General features: G+C 51.6%; 1 protein-coding gene across 1 annotated transcript; it reads left to right on the plus strand.

Moving 5' to 3' along the window:
* Positions 1-27: 27 nt before the first annotated feature.
* DNAAF1 (dynein axonemal assembly factor 1) lies at positions 28-20,586 on the plus strand. Its single transcript, XM_019979819.2, has 12 exons — positions 28-284; positions 2,395-2,530; positions 2,992-3,083; positions 4,918-5,139; positions 6,104-6,270; positions 10,630-10,751; positions 13,794-13,960; positions 14,904-15,155; positions 16,265-16,374; positions 18,075-18,131; positions 19,103-19,478; positions 20,249-20,586. The coding sequence occupies exons 1-12, from the start codon at positions 161-163 to the stop codon at positions 20,353-20,355; spliced, it is 1,932 nt and encodes a 643-aa protein (XP_019835378.2). The 5' UTR covers positions 28-160; the 3' UTR covers positions 20,356-20,586.
* Positions 20,587-20,649: the final 63 nt, after the last annotated feature.

Below are 20,649 nucleotides of genomic sequence, written 5' to 3' on the forward strand. Positions count from 1 at the left end.
GCCCGCCCGAGTGCGCGTGTGCAGCGGTTGCCGTGGAGACCAGAGAAGCGTTGGGCAGCCAACGACCCGGGCTCCAGTGGCCTGGTGGGTTAGGGGCCATAGCGATCCCGCGGAACCGGGCTCCCACTGCTACGGGGTGTTCGGTGTTTCCGAAATAAACATGCACCCCGAGGCCTCAGAGCCTGTGGTGGACGGGGTAGCGGAGCAAGAGTGCGCGCAGGAGCCTGGTGTGGAGGAGTCGGCTGGTGACCACGGGAACGCAGGCGAAGGTGGCCGCAAGGAAGGTGCAGACTACCGCCCCAGGGAGGCGAGGGGGACGACGGGCTGCGCCCAGCACCACATACCTGGTCTTCACTGCCAGCAGTAACCGTAATAATAATAACAGGGTCTTCCCTGGCGGTCCAGTGGTTAAGACTCCAAGCTTCCACTGCTGGTTCCATGGGTTTCCATCCCTGATAGGGGAACTAAGATCCTGCATGTCACAAGACGCGGCCAAAAAATAATAACAGCGGCGGCCCACACTCACTGAAGATTATGTACCATGCACTCACCACATTCCAACCATAGGCCAGCCCTCTGCGGTAGGCACTCCTCTTGCCAGGTCACACAGGTAATTTACCTGGAATTTAAAGAAGTTAAAGAACTTGCTCCAAACAGATTACCCTCAGCCAGTCAATGGTAGAACAGACTTATGCTTGGACAGTCTGACACCAAGAGCCCAAGCCCTCACCCAAGACACCATTCCCCTCACAACCCAGCTTTTGAATGTATCCCTTCATTTCCTTCACCATGTAAGATCAAAGGCTCTCTCTCCCTCTGGATGGCAAGCTATGTCAGGGCAGACACCCCAAATGAATTGGCAGTGTCCAGTCCAGTGCCTGATCTGTGGTGGACAGAATGAATGATGAGCTGGTGTTTCTGGGATCACCTGGTGACTCCTCACCAAAGTTTTCCTGAATAGGCTTAGAAGATAGCCTCTCCTGCTGCTTGGCTTCAATCATAAGGGAAACCTTTTAGGGACTGATAAAGAAACTGCTTGATTTGTGTTTCATTTTTTGAACCCAGCCAACAATTGTAAGCAATGACTGTCCAGGCAAGCCCTGTATGAGTTGCTATAGGGAAGCCATGTTGTGCTATGGACACACAGTTTGGACCAAGTTACTCTGGGTTGACACTACCCCTCTGCAACTTGCCAGTTTTATGGCGGTTTGCCCAGAGTTTAACCGCTCTCTAGGGCAGTCTCATCTTCCGCAAGCCGGGATAGTTATAATTAGAGTGACTTGCATACAGTGGGTCAGTAATAAATGGTAGTTTTGGTATTAATATAACCAATCAATTATTATATATATTGAGCACCTATTCTTTATTGGGCTTCCCTTGTAGCTCAACTGGTAAAGAATACACCTGCAATGCAGGAGACCTGGGTTCAATCCCTGGGTTGGGAAGATCCCCTGGAGAAGGGAAAGGCTACCCACTCTAGTATTCTGGCCTGGAGAATTCCATGGACCGTATAGTGCATGGGGTCGCAAAGAGTCGGAAACGACTGAGTGACTTTCACGCTCACACATTCTTTATTACCCCAAACCATCATCTGGTGCCTCTTGCAGCTGGGTATTGTAGGCAGTGGGAAATGGGGAACTGTAAGACATGGTCCCACACACAGAATGTTTAATCTCTAGGTAGTCTACAGGGACACCCAGAGAGCAGCAGCAAACAGCTCTTAAGATTAAATGCATTGGGGGACTTCCCTGGTGGTCCACTGGCTAAGACTCCACGCTCCTAACACAGGGGACCCAGGTTCAATCCCTCGTCAGAAAACTAGATCTCACAATACCGCAACTAAAGATCCCACCTGGCACAATGAAGACTGAAGATCTCACATGCCACAACTAAGATCCAGCACAAATAAATATTTCTAAAGAGAAAGAGAACATTTCAGATATATTTGATGTTTTTTGCCCTACCCCACCACTATTTCTACTCCCACTGCATTTTCCCCTCCTCTAGAATTTTGTGTGGATTCTTTCAGTCATGTCTGTCTCTCTCTTTCCCTATCTGTGCATTCTATTGCAAGGCAGAATAATGACCCATTGCTTTATTTAACCTGTCCCTGTGAATGGACATTTGCATTGTTAACTGGTTTTGGCTATTACAAATACTGCAGAAGTGAGTATGTTTGCACACATCCGCTTGTCCATCTGTACAAGAGCTTTTTTCAAAGATCTGCCTAGAAGTGAAATTCTCATAATCCTTAACAATGCTTTAAAAATTGTGATACATTTAAAGAGTACTGATTGTACACTAAAAGCAGACAATTATTCATCAAGTTGAAGTAGAGGGAAATTTTTTTTATACATTTCTTGCTCTCTACAGAACCAATCTCTTATCTTACAGAAATGAATGATCCTAAGGAAACGTGTGTGGGTCCTTTGAACACTTCCTGCCTCAGTGAGCAGAAGCAGAGTGGTGACAGCTGGTCAGATGGTCGCTTAGCACACCAAAGAGCCGACAAGGAGGATCGTGGCGCCAGGTACGTGGGCGTGCTGCCACCACTCCCAGCACACTTTTACACATTAAGGTAGATGTGATGATCACCCCTTTGTCCAGATAAGGAAATTGGGGCTCATGAAGATTAACTAGACAGCCCCTTGTCTGAGGATTAGTAGCAGAGTCAGGATGGTTAGTTATGAGTCAGAGTCGCATAACTAACTGCAATCTATTAAACTTTAATGCCAAACCTGGAGAGAGGCACACATTAGGAGTTCTTGATGACACAAAGATATTTCTATAAGAACATACACTGCAATTTTTAAGAATGCTGAAATTCACAATATTGGATGAGGCCCTGAAAGCTACAAACAAGCAGTGTCATCAGGCATACAGAAGGTTGTGGAATTTGGAGACGGAATGGATGTGGCAAAGAATTTACGGGATATATCTTACAGCTGACAAACTGAAATCAATTTCTGGTTCATGTTTTTCATTTGACAGAATGACTAAAAAGTTTCTGCAAAAGCTTTGCAAGCAGCACAAGCTTTACATTACCCCAGCACTGAATGATACGCTGTATTTACACTATAAAGGTAAGGATCGGGTGGAGGAGGTACCTTGTGTCAGATGGAAAGGCCTAGCAGTATAAAGAATTACTCACAGGGATCGTCTAGAGTTCTTACATTTAAGCAGAAATTTCAAGGTTTAGTGGAGATGCATGGGAAAGCAATAACATTTCTTGGAAGAAAGAGTCTTATATGACTAGAGTTTATATGAGTTCCAGGGAAACATACTGGCATCTTTTATTTGTATTTGCTAAAGGACTCATAGTTTCCCAGACCACTAACTACATGTAAATACTCTGCAGTTGGGAGAGACACATTGTGAAGGACTGTGGTGGTGTCCAATGGTCACACATCAACTTAAGTTCAGGTTCATAGACAGGGCTCTTCCTCGCAGTGACAAAGCAGAGCAATAACTCCCGGTTGATGCTGAATTTGGGACGGTCAACCTGCTTCATTGGGCCATCCACGTGGCCCTTTATTCAGTAAAAGTTTACTGAGAGCCTTCTGTGGGCCGGCACAGGGCGCAGTGCTGGAGATACAAAGATGGATATGCTGAGGATGCTCTTGGTGTCTTGGGGGACAGTCGGCCACCATGAGGAGATTCACACTGTGCCAGGGAGATTCACGGAGGGCTGCAGCTGCAATATCCTTTAAAGGTGGGGAAGGACCCCTAGTTGGTCTCCTCACATCCACATTGCCCCCTCCCAAATCCTCCTCTCAGTGTCTAGGTGTAGCAGTGATGAGATGACACAGGAGGGCAGACCCCAGGGGACCCGTATTTAAGAGGTGGGAAGAAGAAGACGAGAGAGGTGCCTATATTATCTACTGCTGCCTAGCAAATTAACCCCATGCCTACCAACTTAGGAAATTATTATTTGATACTGTTTCTGAGGGTCAGGACCTGGGAATGATTTAGTCGGGTGATTCTGCCTCACCGTTGCTTTCACCCTTTCTTCATAAAAACTTTGGGTTTGGGACTTCCCTGGTGGCCCGGTGGCTAACATCCTGCACTCTCAACGCAGGGCGCCCGGGTCTGATCCCTGGTCAGGGAACTAGATCCCACATGCCACAACTAGGACCCAGCACAGCCAAAAAAAAAAAAAACCCACAAACTTCCGGTTAAAACTTTTCAGGCAACCAAATGACTTTCAAAACATTTGGCAACAGCAGACGAACCGTGAAGTACAAATCTATAACGAGTTACTCAAGGAAACAAAAATGTTGGTTTTCCTCTCCTTAAACGTGGCTCATAAAACTGAGCCATACCAGAAAGCCAGACCCGAAGTTTGCAGTGGCTTCAGGTACCACTGGATTTTCTCACCGCATGTCTTCACGAGGCTGCCTCTCCCCCTTCTGAAGCCCTGCGTTCCCTTGTGCTCATTCATTTCAGGCAGGGCACCTGCCTCACTCCCACCTACTCCGAGGCGAGAAGGGAAGTTAGGCTCCCCCCTACCAGGCTGGCAATTCTCGAAGAAAGTTAACTCTTTCCAGTAGAGCCAGCCAAAGCTCCGCAGGGTTCCTGAAGGTTGGCCCCATGTGGCTCAGCACGACCAGCTCCCTGCAGAGAGCCACGGGGCAAGGATCAGGACGCGGGTTCTCAAAGAGGCGGTGGTGTGCCTAAGGAGGAATGTGTGGATGCTGGGCGTGTGTGCCTGCGTGCTGAGTCGCATCAGTCGTGTTTGGCTCTTTGTGACCCCATGGACCCTAGCCCACCAGGCTCCTCTGTCCATTGGATTCTCCAGGCAAGAATACTGGAGTGGGTTGCCATTTCCTTCTCCAAGGCGAGTAGGCATAAAAGACAGTGAGACCTGTGCCTCTGTGTGTGTGGGAGCCCAACAAATACCCACTTCCTTCCCACCAGGCTTTGACCGCATTGAGAACCTAGAAGAGTACACGGGGCTGCGCTGCCTCTGGTTGGAGTGCAACGGCATCCAGAAAATTGAGAATCTCGAGGCCCAGACGGAACTGCGCTGCCTCTTCTTACAAGTGAACTTGCTCCATAAGATCGAGAACCTAGAACCTCTGCAGAAACTGGATGCTCTCAACATCAGCAACAACTACATTAAGACCATCGAAAACCTTTGTAAGAAGGACCCACCGCAGCGGCAGCGGCGGTGGTGGGGGTGGGGGGTGGGGGTGGGGGGTGGGGGTGGGGGTGGGGGTGGGGGTGGGGGTGGGGGTGGGGGTGGGGGTGGGGGTGGGGGTGGGGGTGGGGGTGGGGGTGGGGGTGGGGGTGGGGGTGGGGGTGGGGGTGGGGGTGGGGGTGGGGGGTGGGGGTGGGGGTGGGGGTGGGGGTGGGGGTGGGGGTGGGGGTGGGGGGTGGGGGTGGGGGTGGGGGTGGGGGTGGGGGTGGGGGTGGGGGTGGGGGTGGGGGTGGGGGTGGGGGTGGGGGTGGGGGTGGGGGTGGGGGTGGGGGTGGGGGTGGGGGTGGGGGTGGGGGTGGGGGTGGGGGTGGGGGTGGGGGTGGGGGTGGGGGTGGGGGTGGGGGTGGGGGTGGGGGTGGGGGTGGGGGTGGGGGTGGGGGTGGGGGTGGGGGTGGGGGTGGGGGTGGGGGTGGGGGTGGGGGTGGGGGTGGGGGGTGGGGGTGGGGGTGGGGGTGGGGGTGGGGGTGGGGGTGGGGGTGGGGTTGGTGGTGGGGGTGGGGGTGTTGGGTGGTGGGGGTGGGGGTGGGGTGGGGGTGGGGGTTGGTGGTGGGTGGTGGGTGGTGGGGGTGGTGGTTGGGGGGTGGGGGGGTGGGGGTGGCATTGATGGTTAGTGGTGGGTGGTAGGGGTGGGGATGGGAGTGGTGGTTGGTGGTTGGGGGTGGGGTGGGGTTGGTGGTTGGTGGTGGGGGTGGGGGTGGTGGTTGGTGGTTGGTGGTGGGGGTGGTGTTTGGTGGTTGATGGCTGGTGGTTACTGGTGGCGGTGGTGGGGTGGGGGTGGTGGGCGTGGGGGTATTGGCAATGGTGTCGTTGTCTAGACTCGTGTTCACCGCTCTTCCCTGCAAGTGGGTCTAAACATTTTCTTTGCTGCCCATGTCACTCACCTCTGTCCACTCCCCCTTCCAGCCTGCCTGCCAGTCCTGAACACACTCCAGATGGCGCACAACCACTTAGAGACCGTGGAGGACATTCAGCATCTCAGGGAGTGTGCCAGACTCTGCGTCCTTGACCTTTCCCACAACAAGCTGAGCGACCCCGAGATCTTGAGGGTTCTTGAGAGCATGCCTGACTTGGTAAAAAACAAACAAACAAAAATAGAAAGAAACACGCACACCAGAGACTTCTCTGGTGGCCCAGTGGTTGTGACTCCGAGCTCCCAGGGCAGCGGGCATGGGTTCAGTCCCTGGTCGGGAAAGACCCTGAGTGCTGCGTGGTGGGGAGTGGAGGTGGGGGACAAGCCCCCGGACACAACTTGTGTCCCCTTGTGTTCTGTAGGCAGCAAATCTCTTTTCTTCTCCCCTCCCTCCCCTCTTCCTTTCTCCCCGCCTTCTGAACACCCATCACACTTTTCCTCTCTATTTTTAGCTGCTGTGTTTTAAATGCCAAATGCTGTGTCATTTCACCTACAATTTCAGTGTGTATTCCTGACAGATAATGACTTTTTAAAAACATCATTACAGTACTGTTATTATACCTAAAATAGTATCAGAATGACAGTTAATACCCAGTCTATGTCCAATTTTCTCCATTTGCCTCAAGCATGTGTTTTGACCATTGGATTCAGTTCAGTTCAGTGGCTCAGTCGTGTCTGACTCTTTGTGACCCCACAGACCACAGCATGCTATGCTTCCCTGTCCATCACCAACTCCTGGAGTTTACCCAAACTCATGTCCATTGAGTCAGTGATGTCATCCAACCATCTCATCCTCTGTCGTCCCTTTCTCCTCCCACCTTCAATATTAACCAGCATCAGGGTCTTTTCAAATGAGCCAGCTCTTCGCATCAGGTGGCCAAAGTATTAGAGTTTCAGCTTCAACATCAGTCCCTCCAATGAACACCCAGGACTGATTTCCTTTAGGATGGACTGGTTGGATCTCCTTACAATCCAAGGGACTCTCAAGAGTCTTCTCCAACACCACAGTTTGAAAGCATCAATTCTTCGGCACTCAGACTTCTTTATAGTCCAGCACTTACATCCATACATGACCACTGGAAAAACCATAGCCTTGACTAGATGGATCTTTGTTAGCAAATGAATGTCTTGCTGTCTGGGTTGGTCATAACTTTCCTTTCAAAGAGTACTGTGGTCACCATCTGCAGTGATTTTGGAGCCCAAAAAAATAGTCTCTCACTGTTTCCTCTGTTTCTCCATCTATTTGCCATGAAGTGATGGGACCGTTTCCACTATTTCTCCATCTATTTGCCATGAAGTGATGGGACTGGATACCATGATCTTAGTTTTCTGAATGTCGAGCTTTAAGACCATCAGATTTTACCAATCCAAACCAGACCCACACATTGTATTTGGATTATGCATCTCATCACAGCCCACCCCGCTTGTCTCTTCCTCTCCCTGCCACCACCCCCCCGCCAAGAATCTGCTGAAGAAACCGGGTCCCTCTGGATGTCGGCCACACCCTGGATTCAGTTGACTGCATCCTCATGGTGTGGTCTAACGTGTTCTGCTGTCTCCAGTATCTCCTGTAAAATGATGATGGAGCCAGAGGCCTGGTCAGATCCAGGCTCAGAATACAGCCCTGAGGTCAGCTGTGGCATCAGTCAGGGCAAGTGTAACACCTGGTTGCCTCTTGTTGTGACTTTAAGCGTCACTAGTGGGTTTGACTGCTGTCAGTCTGATCCAGCTTCAGTCTGATCCAGCTCTTGGCCTCCCATCCCCCGACTGCAGCTCCCAGGCACACTGCCTCCCTGTGTGAGTTCCTTAGCAGTCGCTCAGGGATCATATTCTAATTCTCTCACTCCTTCTGCCTTTCTTAGCGGCGATGCTTCCACAAAGAGCACTTTTGCTCATCAACAATTTACATCCCTAGTGTAAAGTGTATGCAGAAAACACTGGGATGAAGATGTCTTTGTTTTTCTTTTTATGTATCAGTTTTCAGAGAAATGGATCCAGAACATAGGGACCTCTAAAGATGACAGTGAAGGGTTTTTCTTTATCACTGTGGACAGATAGATTTAAAGATACAGTATTTGGAGTGACTTAACCTTTCTGTCATTTGAATTTGGGTGCTTGAGTGCTCCCATCTTCCAGCCCATGGCAGCCCCTGCAGGCAGCTCCTGTATCCTCTAGCCTCAACCCCAGCAGCCTGGGACCATTTCCTTGCTATTCAGTGTGTATGTGTTGTCATGTGTACTAGGAAAAAATATTTTCCAAATAGCACACGAAAACCCTCAGGTCATTGTTTCCTGCTTAAGGCCTGGGTAAGCGAGGGAAAAGTGAATCCATTTAAAAGAAAAACAGTAAGGAAAGCATCAGTTTAGTTCTGTTCAGTCACTCAGTCATGTCTAACTCTTTGTGACCCCATGGACTGCAGCACGCCAGGCCTCCCTGTCCATCACCAACTCCCGGAGTTTACTCAAACTCATGTCCATTGAGTCAGTGATGCCATCCAACCACCTCATCCTCTGTCATCCCCTTCTCCTCCTGCCTTCAATCTTTCCCAGCATCATGGTCCTTTCTAATGAGTCAGTTCTTCGCATCAGATGGCCAAAGTATTGGTGTTTCAGGTTCAGCATCAGTCCTTCCAATGAATATTCAGGACTAATATCCTTTAGGATGGACTGGTTGGATCTCCTTGCAGTCCAAGGGAATCTTGAGTCTTCTCCAGCACCACAGTTCAAAAGCATCAGTTCTTTGCCATCCAACCTTCTTTGTAGTCCAACTCTCACATCCATACATGAACACTGGAAAAACCATAGCTTTGACTAGACGAACCTTTGTTGGCAAAGTCATGTCTCTGCTTTTTAATGTGCTGTCTATGTTGGTCATAACTTTTCTTCCAAAGAGCAAGTGTCCTTTAATTTCATGGCTGCAGTCACCATCTGCAGTGATTTTGGAGCCCCCCAAAATAAAGTCTATTACTGTTTCCATTGTTTCCCCATCTATTTGCCATGAAGTGATGGGACCAGATGCCATGATCTTAGTTTTCTCAATGTTGAGTTTTAAGCCAATTTTCTCACTCTCCTCTTTCACTTTCATCAAGAGGCTCTTTAGTTCTTCTTCGCTTTCTGTCATAAAGGTGGTGTCATCTGCATATCTGAGGTTATTGATATTAGGAGAGCATAGTTCAGGAGTAATCTGCAAAGCAGACTGGCACCAAGAACTAGTTTACCATTCACGTAGTCACTAGCATATGGCATGATAATACACAGCTGAATAGTAATCCTTTTCTGGGGGGCCTGGCTGTCATAACAAAGTACCAGGCTGGGTGTTTTAAATTATAGAAATTTATTTTCTCATTATTCCGGAGGCTAGAAGTCCTAAATCAAGGTGTGGGGCAGGCTTGCTTTCTCCTGAGGCCTCTCTCCTTGGCGTGTAGACAGTTATCTTCTCCCTGAGTCCTCACGTGGCCTTCACAGTCTGTCTCCCAATCTCCTCCTTGTACAAGGACCTATGGGATCAGGGCTCACCCCAGTGACATCATTTAATCTTGATCACCTCTTCTAAGACCCTGTCTCCAAATGCAGTCACATTCTGAGGCGCTGGGGTTAGGATTGCAGCAGATGAGTTTGCTGCAGGCAGGGGTTGGGGGGAAATAACAACAGTCTGTCTCGTGGTTGTTTTCTGGTGGCTTCTACATTCTCCACACACACGTGCACACGTGCGTGCACAGCTGTTTAGTGCCCGCCCCTAGGGCGCACTGCTCCCGACACCCAGCCCTACAGGACAGGTCACTTGAACATGTGACAAGAACCATGACGGCCAGATGAGAATGAAGTTTGGAAAATGCTAAACTAACCAGTTCACAATGTATTTATTTTCTCCAACAACAGAAAGCAATTTAGATACAAAAACCATTTCACCAGCTTAGGCAAACCCATTTTAAATGCTTCACCCACATGTCACCTTGACAGATCCCCCTCCTGGAGAGGAGGTGACAGGATTTAAGGACGGGGGGACGGCACACTGGCACTGCTCTGCGCTGTCCCTCTCCTAGTCCCGGCTTGACGTCCAGGAGACCTGTAAGCCTGGCAAGAAGGAGCCTCGGGGTAGCTTAGAGAGTGCTCTGCATCCTGTCCCTGATCACCATCTCTTATCTGTCCAGCAGCTGTGTGCATTTTCTTAAAACGGGTCCTGGCTGGGAAGGACAGAAAAACGATCAGAGATTAGTTCCAGTAAAAGAGATTGGGCGAGCAAAATCACCACCCTCGGGAAAGGCTCCAGGAAGGTTTTCCAGCACTGTTCTGGAAGGACAGTGAGAGTTCAAGTTCAAGTAGAGAAAGGGATACCTGATTCTCAGGACGGTTCTGATGGCACAGGAGCAGTGACAGCCCCGGCTTCTCTGAGACTGTCTTCAAGATTTCATGTCGACACTCCCTGTCTTTGTATTTCTTCTCAGCGCAACACACAAGTGAAATGTTTTAACTGCATCTGTTTCTCAGTGCCTAATGTGGTTCTGCCTGTGTGCTTCCAGCGTGTGCTGAATCTGATGGGGAACCCGGTGATTAAGAACATCCCCAACTACCGAAGGACACTCACCGTCCGGCTAAAACATTTAACATACCTGGATGACAGACCAGTTTTTCCCAAGGACAGGTACGGGAGCAAAAAGCCTTTTAGTAACACTATGTAACAGTTGAGCATGCTCAACAGGTAAGTTTTTAAATTTTCTGATTTTTGAGCATTCCCACACGTCTCTTATATATTCCAGTGAGGTAAGTTTAATGGCTTACGTGACTGTTTATAATAGGAAATTCTCTGTTTTAAGCACTTATTCCTGGATTTTTTTCATAATCCTTTGATAATTATCCTTCTATATAAAGTCTCTGATCCCATGGCTAGTTATTTCCTTAGGGTGGAATTCTGAGTTGTATTGCTGGATTAAAGACTGTAGTTTAAGACTTTTAAAAGGCACTTATAGTTTCTAGAATGTTTGTATCGTTTATAACTTTCCCAGACACAGCCATGTTAAAAAAAAAATGTAGCCAGGTTAATTGATGAATGAAGATAGTACGTCATTTGCATTTTGGGGTAACAGATGAATTTGATCGTTTTTACCACCTTTGTCGGACATTTAAAGTTTCCTCCTCTGTGAGTATTGCATTCATGACCTCTTTCCAATTTCCTTTTGGGGAGATTTTTCGTATTGATTCATAAGTGATAATCGCTCAATCGTTTCTGACTCTTTGTGACCCATGACTGTAGCCCGCCAGGCTCCTCTGTCCATGAGGTTTCCCAGGCAAGAATACTGGAATGGGTTGCCATTTCCTTCTCCAGGGGATCTTCCCAACCCAGGGATCAAACCCGGGTCTCCTGCATTGCAGGCAGATTCTTTACCATCTGAGCCACCAGGGAAGCTCTGTTTCATTAAGAGCTCTTTGCATATCGGGAATATTGAACCCGGGGCTGCCATGTGTATCATCACTGCTTTGATCTGGGTTTTTAATTTACCTTTTGATTGAGGCTGCTATTCATTCCAGCTTAGAATAAAACCTCAGTAACTGGGATGGCCTGAAAGGAAGTGCAATCTGAAGCTTGAATTACCCGACATTTAAAAACACACTTGAACTCACAAATTTTAGTCAAACTAACACAAATTTCAAAGGGAGAGCCTCCACCCGGTCCAGGTGAGACAGCCAGGATCCCTGCTTGTGCGCAGTCGGGCCGAGATGCTCCCAGTTCCCTGGCACCCAGCCCTGGGCATTAAGGCAGACAGCGGGCGTGCAGGGCCTGCGGGCGGACTGCAAAGCCCAGCTCTGCAGCTGCAGGTCTTATGCCCCTAGTCAAGCTTGCCAACCTCCCCAGCCTCAGGCTGTCTCCGAAAAGTGGAGACAAAACCGACCTCGAGGTCTTTGTGAGTATCTGTTAGTATTAGGTGGAACTCAAGCAGGAGAGAACCAATGGGAACTCTCGGCTGTCCCGGGGCGGGGCGGGAGGCGGGGCAGGGAATGTGAGCTCCCTGCTGCACCCTGGGGCAGCGCGACCAGCAGGAACGTGTAAGAGCTGGGCCCTTTGCAGGGAGACCCCTTATCTCTGGCCCCTAGAACAGCCTAGAACAGACCTACTTATCTCTGGCCCCTAGAACAGCCTGCTCACTTCAAGTGTACAATTCAATGGTTTTTCAGTATATTCAGAGTTGTCCAACCACCCCCACAGTCAATTCTAAAATACTTTTATCACTCCCCAAAGTAACCCTTACTTATTAGCAGTCATTCCCCAACCCACCTCTAACAGCCCCAACAACCACAAAGCTACTTTCTATCTCTGTGGATTAGACTACTCTGGACACTGCATATGCTGTGTGCTGTGTGATGAGTCATGTTCAACTCTTTGTGACCCCACGGACTATAGCCCACCAAGCTTATCTGTCCATGGAATTTTTCAGGCAAGAGTATGGGAGTGGCCATTTCCTCCTCCAGGGGATCTTCCCAACTCGGGGATCAAACCCATGTCTCTTGTGTCTCCTGCATTGGCAGGCTCAGATCTACCACTGAGCCAATATGTATTTGCCTACTCAGGACATTATATATAGATGAAGTCATATGATACGTGGTCTTTTGTGACCGGCTTCTTCCACTGAGCATATTTTTAAGGTTCACCCACATTACAGCCTGCGTCAGTAAATGCTTCCAAAATAACACTGTGAAATAATCTCCCGTTTGGGAAGGCCACGTTTTATCAGTTGAGGGACATTAGGGTTGCTTCCACTTTTTGGCTGTCGTGAACAGTGCTGCTATCAATATTCGTGTGCAGGTGTGTGCGTGTGTGTGTGTGGACATTTGTTCTTAACTCATTTGAGAAATACTTGGGAGCATGATTGCTGGATTATACGGTAAGATGATCTTTGCTTTGAAATTGGCAAACTGTCTCCCGAGATGGCTGCTCCATTTTGCATTCCCACCAGCCATGAAGGAGCACTCCTGTTGCCCCCACATCCTCCCAGCCTTTGGTGTTGTCAGCGCTCTGGCTTTTAGCCGATCCACTGGGTGTCAAGTGGTTAGGTTTGCACTCTCCTGACGTCACCCAACGATGAGATTATTTTCTACCTAACTTCTTGGTGAGGGGTCCAGTTCTTTTGTCCACTTTTAGAACACTTTGTATGTTTTAGATGGCAAGCCATCTAGCGGTTAACTTTCTTCCGAGTGTTTTCTCCCAGTGCGGTTTCTTTTAACCTTTGCCCATCTTCAGGTTGTGTAGACTTTGTGTGAGCTGTAATAGGTCTACATGTAGTCTAGATACAACCCCAGGCAGGGGTCTGATTTGCAGCTGTTTTCTCACTTTCCGTGGGTTCTTTTATTTACGGGATTCTTTACATGACACCCCTTTTTAATTTTGGTGGAGTTCGCCTTATTTTTTTTGCTTTTGTCACACGTGCTTTTGACCTTATAGCCAGACGGGCTTTACAAACCACTAGAACTTTCAAGATGAAACTGTGCCTGTGTTAGTATGTCTCCTTAGAGTCACATGCCCTCTGTGCCTTTAGTTTGATTTTGGGGAAAAAGAGCAAGTTTGGTCAGAGAGTATATGTTTTGGATTTACTGTTAACCTGTGACAGTTCAGCACCCCACCCCCCCGCCCACCGCCTCTCTGACTTTTGGGGTCTGGGGTTTGTTTTTTGTTTTTAATCCTCCTAAACAGAGCTTGCGCAGAGGCCTGGGCCCGGGGAGGGTATGCAGCTGAGAAGGAGGAGAGACAGCAGTGGGAGATGAGAGAGCGGAAGAAGATCACGGACAGCATCGAGGCCCTAGCGGCCCTCAGGCGCCAGGCGGAGGAGAGGAAGCGGCAGAGAGCAAGCCAGGAGCAAGGTGTGAGCCCGAGACACAGGAGGGCCCCCCCGAGCTCCACTGAGATTCATCCTGGGGTGGGAGCAAGGGCGGGAACGCTTTGCTCACAGGCCTATGGATCCGTCTTCCCTCGACCTCACTTGAGGACAGTGCTCAAGACACGTTAATAAGAACCCCGTCCTCTTCCTAGATGCAAGAGGAAAGAGTCAGGGGCTCTGTGTGCACCTCCTTTTTTTTTTGGCTTGTGGGATCTTAGTTCCAGGGATCGAACCCACACCCCCTGCAGTGGAAGCAAGGCGTCTTAACCACTGGACCACCAAGGAAGTCCTCCATGTGTATTTTTAAATGACAGTGTTTTTCACCTAAATACAAACTGTGACTACACTACACACAGAAAACACAGACAAGCAAGGGTCAAACAGAATTTGCAGCAAGAACTGCTTAACGTTCAGTGTGAGCATTTCCTGGCTTTTCCTCATGAGTGTAGTGCATACTTTTTTTTAATAGAAGAAAGTGGCACAGCTCAATTGCTTTCTGCCCACTCACATTCCCATAAAATAGACATTCTCCTGCTGTATGCATTTCCCCCCCTTTTCCAACGTTTAATTAGGACATTGTTCAAACAATGGTCAAATGAACACCTGTGTCATCTCCTCAGGTCGGGTGTTGATTAACATTTTGGCGCACGTGTGCGCTGCTGACCTGCTGGAAAGCCAGGGCAAACATCGTGGCCCTGAGGCCAGTCCCTCAGCCCGCATCTCCTGAGAGCACCTGGTACAGTCTTCCAGGGGCCAGTGTGGGCACTGCATGTGCTGGGCATCCCCCTGGTGGCTGTGCAGCCTGTTTATCCAGCACCCTGATGACCGCCCTGCTGCAGGTCCCCACTGCCCACCCTCGGCCTTCGCTGCGGGTCCTTCCTTGTCCTCCTAGGACCATCCCAGCTCACCTGTGGACTTGTGCTCAGGGGAGGAGCCCACACCAGCCGGTGCTGGGGACGTGGACGCCGAAGTGGAAGGAGAGGAAGAGCCTCAGGAAAAGGATACGAGGCAGAAGATAGAGCAGTTTGTCAAGGAGAGCTTCGAGGCCAAGGATGAGCTATTCCCGGAGAAGCCAGAAGAGCCGAGCCTCCTGGAGGAGCTGCCTCTGGATGTCGGGGAGCCAAAAGGGGTGCTCCCCTCTGAGGCCCTGCCAGCGAGCCCCAGAGCTGCCTGGGCAGGTAGGTGGTCGAGGAAGCACAGGTGCATTATACCTGGGGCAGCTCCCAACTGGGGGCCCCGGACTGCCTTCCACCCTGACTGCTCAGTCTGTAAGGTGATGTACGCACACCACCTCACAACAGGACCACAAGGGGAGCCCGGAGTGCGTTTCCAGTATCAGGTCCAACGTGTTTCAAAGAAATGGGCAAGACACTAACAGTGTATTTTATCGAACCCAGAACACCTAAAATATGTTTTCTCAGGTGACGCAGTGGTAAAAAAAAAAATCTGCCTGCCAATACAGGAGATGCCGTTTTGATTCCTGGGTTAGGAAAATCCCCTGGAGGAGGAAATGGCAACCCCCTCCAGTATTCTTGCCTGGAGAATCCCATGGACAGAGGAGCCTGGTGGGCTACAGTCCATGGGGTCACAAAGAGTCAGATTCCGGTTAGCGACTGAGCACACACACCTAGAATATAATTTAAATCAACATGAATTTATTCATGAGATAGGTTCCTCTTTTTGACACTAAGTCTTCTAAATCCACTTGCTTGTTTCATTCTAACTGGGTGCCCCAGTGTGGCTCTTGAGTCAAACTGGACCTAGTCAGTCCCCAAGGTGGACAGTGGACTGGCATGACTTGAGCAGAGCGGGGCCACTCATCTCTGATGACCGAGGCTGGAGAGGAAGCAGCGGGCAGGAGCAGGGGGGGACTAAGGGGAAGAGAGGAGCCCCGCCTGGACCCCACATTCCCTGGGCAGCCCTGCAAGGATGGCGCAGGTCTTCTTGACACTCTTGCAGCAGGAGGAGCTGTGAAACTTGCCCACTGATGCCATGGCCCTTCTTTCTTCATCTCCTAGTCGAGCGATCATGCTTTTTCCAAGGTTCCTGCATGTTTTGCATAGACTCTTGGCTGGAGCTTCCATCTCCAGGCCGTAGAAAGAGGGTGCTCTCTCCCTTCCCTTCCCTTTCACACATAACCTTTTCCTTAGTTCTTGTCACAAGGGCTGGAGGTCTTCAGACCCAAGGGTTCTGTCCTTTCTCTTGGAATCCACCCTAACTGCAATTGCCCGTCTGACTGTTGTGTATGAAACAGACTCCAAGATTACTGTAACTCTGTTGTCCTTAGAATTGGCTCCCCAAACTGTGGCCACTGAAAGTGCATCAGGCACAGAGCCCGATGGAGCTGAAAATCTGGAGGCCACAAGACTGGAGACGAAGGAGCAGCTCTTCATCGACGTACGTAGCCCGTGCACCTGCAGAGGAGCACGCGAGGCATAGCCGGTGTCAGTGTCTGATCAGACACAAACCTTCTGAATCCTGAGCTCAGTGGGGCCCGTGGGCTGGCGCGCGTGGCCTCCCCTGGAGGTCCCACCTAGACCCAGTGCTCAGCATCTGCAGTCAGTAAGCCCTCCTGGGGGTGGGCGGTGGGGAATCCATGCCTGTGTGCCTTCAAGACCGAGAGAGCTGGCCAGACGAACCCCTTGAATTACATCTACGAAACTCTTGAAACGTTTCCCCACGAGAAGTTACCCACTCAGCAGCTCCTTCTGGCCATAGACGGAACTGCTGGGAAAGCTACACTTAATCAGCAGAGCCTTGCGTGCTCTCGGGACAGCTGCCCATCTTCCTGGCCTGTCCTGCGTCCTGTCCCCCAGGGCCGATTCAGGGGGGCCACCTGACCTTGGGCCCGATCATATCCTTGGGAACGGTCCTCCTCCCTGCAGCCTGTCCACTCTGATGACAGCCTTCCAAGCTGTGCCCGCGAGAATGCATCCCTGGGGATATGCATGTTTGGCACGACCCCCGGGAACTGTGCTTTAGGGGGTGAGGAGTAGGAGCTGGTCCCCCCATCTTTAGGTTTACACCCTGCTTCCCCAGAGGACAGCCATCTCTCTGCCCACAAGCGAGGTCCTTCCATTCAGACCGTGTTGCGTGGCTTTGCCTGCCCTCTGCCCGCTTCCTTCACAAACTGCTACACTCATGTTTCACTCCCAACTTCACAATTTCACGTGGCTCAGAAAGGTTCAACTGAGCACAGTCAGCATTCAGAGTGGCGTTTCCAGTTTTCTGAGTGGGCCTAATATAGATACAACAGAAGTGGGCGCTTCAGCCCTAACGTGTGACAACCCACCACATACAGGACCCCGACGCTACGCTAACACCGACTGTTCTTCCTTTTTGTCCGGCACCACTTTAAATACCTCTTGTACTGACTGATTTAACCCTTCCAGTAACTTTAAGAGGTAGGTTATCATCCCCATTTTACAGACGGGGAAACTGAGAAATAAAGAGTAGAGCACCTTGCCCAAGGCTACACAGCCAGACAATGGTGGAGCAGGAACAGCAACCCAGGCAGGCTGGCTCTGGAGTCCAGGCATCTGACTGCCTCACAAGCAGGTTGGGGTGCTACAGATGAAGATACCCCAAGACACAAAACAGGAAAGCGCCGCCTCCCCACCCGAGTTTTGGGAAAGGTTCGAGAGAGACTCACTTTGTGCCAGGTAGGGTCCTAGGTCCTAGGACCCTATTTGTATGTAGGAGATACGATTCCCCCCAGATGAACTGGGTAATACCAAAGTAAAGTGGAGAACGAGGTGGAAATTTTTGAAACACGTCACGCCTTACAAAGCTCTTTCACTGACCAGATCCAGGTACCTGGAGTGTTACCTGGAGTGTGTGTGCTGCCTGTACACACAGCTCAAGTGGCCACGTGTATGCTGCATGTACACGTGGCTCAAGTGGCCACACGTGTCCCGCACGTATACGGGTCTCAAGTGTCCACGTGAGTGTGCTGCATGCACACATGCTCGAGCGTCTCGGTTGCTCCATGGGCCCCTCCACACTCTGTGGTTGGTTGGTGGGGTGGCCACGTCTCTTCCAAGGACTGGATGCTGAGCGCGCACCCTACCGCTGACCAGGGTCACTTCCTCTTCCAGGACCTGCCCGACTTGGAAGACGTGAATGCCGGCGAATCTCTGGGCGACCGGGATAGGGTGAGCTCACCTGCACCCCCGCAGTTCCGCTTCCCTCCTCCTCTCCCAGCCCCGTGGATGACCAAGTATGTCAGGGAGTCGCAGGCTCTGCCTGATGCCTCACACGCCCGGGGCCTTTACCTCAACCTCAGGAAAGGTTTACTGCTGCTCCCTTCTCTGAGGTTTTACAACTAGCCACTTGGGATTTTTTTTGGGAACACATCTTTTATCACTGATCTTTAATAACCATGTACTGTACATCATTACCTGGGGTTTTTCTGTCCTTGACGTTTCTGTGTGTTCATCTAGCGAATGCCAGTACGACAGTGACACACAGGCAGGGAAAGGAGAGAGCAGGGAGGAGAGGGCAGGGGCCCGATGTGGATGTCTCATGAGGTGACCTGATCCTCCCCCCAACATTACCAGAGCCCCTCGGGGCCTGAAGGAGAGAGAGAAGCCTGGGGCGTAATGTCAGGGCGGGAGCCAGTGATCACAGCAAGGACACAGACACAGAACCCAGTTCTTTGGGGGCCTGACCACCAACGCAGGGCTAGGTGGCCGGTGCAAGCGCAGCCTGCCAGGAGCCCGGGCTCACAGATGCCTGGTTCAGGACCCAGGTGGGGGCTGGTGCAGCAGGAGCAGAGAGGGTGGGCCTGTGCCCCATGGAGACCCGAGGGAGGAGGGGGCGCCAGTGGAGACCTGGCCGCAGGGCTCACGACCACCTTGGGGTCAGCGCTGTGTTCCCGGGGGCTGTCCTGATGTGGTGCCAGAGTGTGATGGACAGAAACGCAGAATTAGCAGCATGCACTTTAGGGACGAGGAGGAAATGGCAACCCACTCCAGTGTTCTTGCCAGGAGAATCCCAGGGACGGCGGGGCCTAGTGGGCTGCCGTCTATGGGGTTGCACAGAGTCGGACACGACTGAAGCAACTTAGCAGCAGCAGCAGCAGTGTGAAAACAGCATGGCTCAATACATCTTTTCCTTTTAACAGGAGCAGTGCTTTCCAAAGATTACAGCCATCTCGAGCCTGCGCGACGCCAGCGAGCCTGACGTGGACGACATCTCACTCCTAGCACTGGAAAACACATCCTCGGACACGCTTTCCAGTATATTTGCAGTCCCCAAGGATACTTCCTGGAGGGTGGAGACCGAGACGCCCTTCACAGACATACTTAAAGTGGCACCAGAGAGGGACCCGGAAACCCAAAGGAAAGCGAGTGAGGTCCCTCGCCCGCTGATTCAGGAGCTGGGCGATGACGAGGAGCCCTCAGGACCACCGCCCCTGCCCCCAGTCTGCGAGGGGGAAGCCGTGCCTGCCCCATGCACTGAGGACAGCGATGGAGACCTGCTTCCAGCCCCCGCTCCAGGTAATGTCCCCTGACCTTCAAGGTCACAGGGGCCGAAAGCTTCTTGGTGGGGAAACAGACAGTGGACCACCCAAGCCCAGAGCAGTGGCCACCTGGGCCTTTGTCGTCAGAATCCCACGTTCTCAGTGGTGGTGGCGGGTCATTCACAGCCTCTCCAGAGACTCTGGAGAGACTCCAGAACACTGCGAGCACGTGTTCCCACCTGGGCGGCTTGCAGCGTAACTGGCCAAAGAGCTGAGGAGCTGCCAGGCCGCCCTCCTCCCCCACCACCCCCAGGCTCGGCCCTTCCCGACCAAGGAAGGAGGGGACCAGTGGCGCCAGTCTCATCACACGGGACGAGGCCAGGGCAGCAGCTGGCCCAAGGGCGGTGCCGCGCACATGGGTGCCCAGAATGGCACGGGGGACAGACGTGCCCGCTGGGAAGGGAGTCGCAGCAGGTGCGGGCAGCGCCCACAGTACCCAGGGGGCGGGGCAGGAGAAGCCACTCGCCACACACCACCCAGCCCGCCAGCCTGGGGGCCTGAGCCCGTGACCAGAGAGAGGCACCACTGGGATGGCTGGTTAGTGCCTGCTGCTCACAAGCACACGGGGGTAGCTCCATGTGCCGAGACTATGCTCCCTGACTGTGAACCCAACATGGGGAGCCCTTGGCACACACGATCCCTGCTCTGACCCACGCTGTGCGGCCGTCTTGAGGCCGGCACACGGGAAGGGGTGAGGGCTGACCACACTTCCCCAGAACACTGAGCCACCCCTTGCCTAATCTGTAGGAAACGGCCCAGAGAAGGATGAAGTCCAGTCTGAGGTGGAGCCCGAGGAGCGCCTGGGGTCCGAGGCAGGAGAAAACCGGGAGGACATTGAATTTGGCCTGGACTGAGCCTCTGCTCTTGTACCAGCGGGCACGGGCCCAGGCCTGACTCCCCAGCAGGGGTGGGTCACCCTTTCGCCTGGGCTCCCCTTCCCTTCCGAGAGCTGCGGTTGCCGAGGGCATGGGCCCCAGTTCCCTTCTCCTGTGGGCACAGCCCCATGCTCCCCACGCTGTAAGCCTCTAACAAGCCAGGTCACTTCCAGGGGAAACCCTGTCACGGTATAAACGTTTCAGCATCCACGTGAGCCCTTGTATTACTGGATCATCTAACGTCTAGGTGAGTCACAGGTCATTCACTCCATC

The sequence above is a fragment of the Bos indicus genome, chromosome 18, assembly GCF_029378745.1.
Source record: "Bos indicus isolate NIAB-ARS_2022 breed Sahiwal x Tharparkar chromosome 18, NIAB-ARS_B.indTharparkar_mat_pri_1.0, whole genome shotgun sequence".
Classification (NCBI taxonomy): Eukaryota; Metazoa; Chordata; class Mammalia; order Artiodactyla; family Bovidae; genus Bos; species Bos indicus.

Bases quoted from the DNA above. Each gene is read 5' to 3' on its own strand.
- DNAAF1 (XM_019979819.2), top strand. From the start codon at position 161: ATGCACCCCGAGGCCTCAGAGCCTGTGGTGGACGGGGTAGCGGAGCAA. The intron at 16,375-18,074 runs GTACGTAGCCCG...TTCCTCTTCCAG, and splicing joins AGGAGCAGCTCTTCATCGAC to GACCTGCCCGACTTGGAAGA. The intron at 18,132-19,102 runs GTGAGCTCACCT...TCCTTTTAACAG, and splicing joins CTCTGGGCGACCGGGATAGG to GAGCAGTGCTTTCCAAAGAT.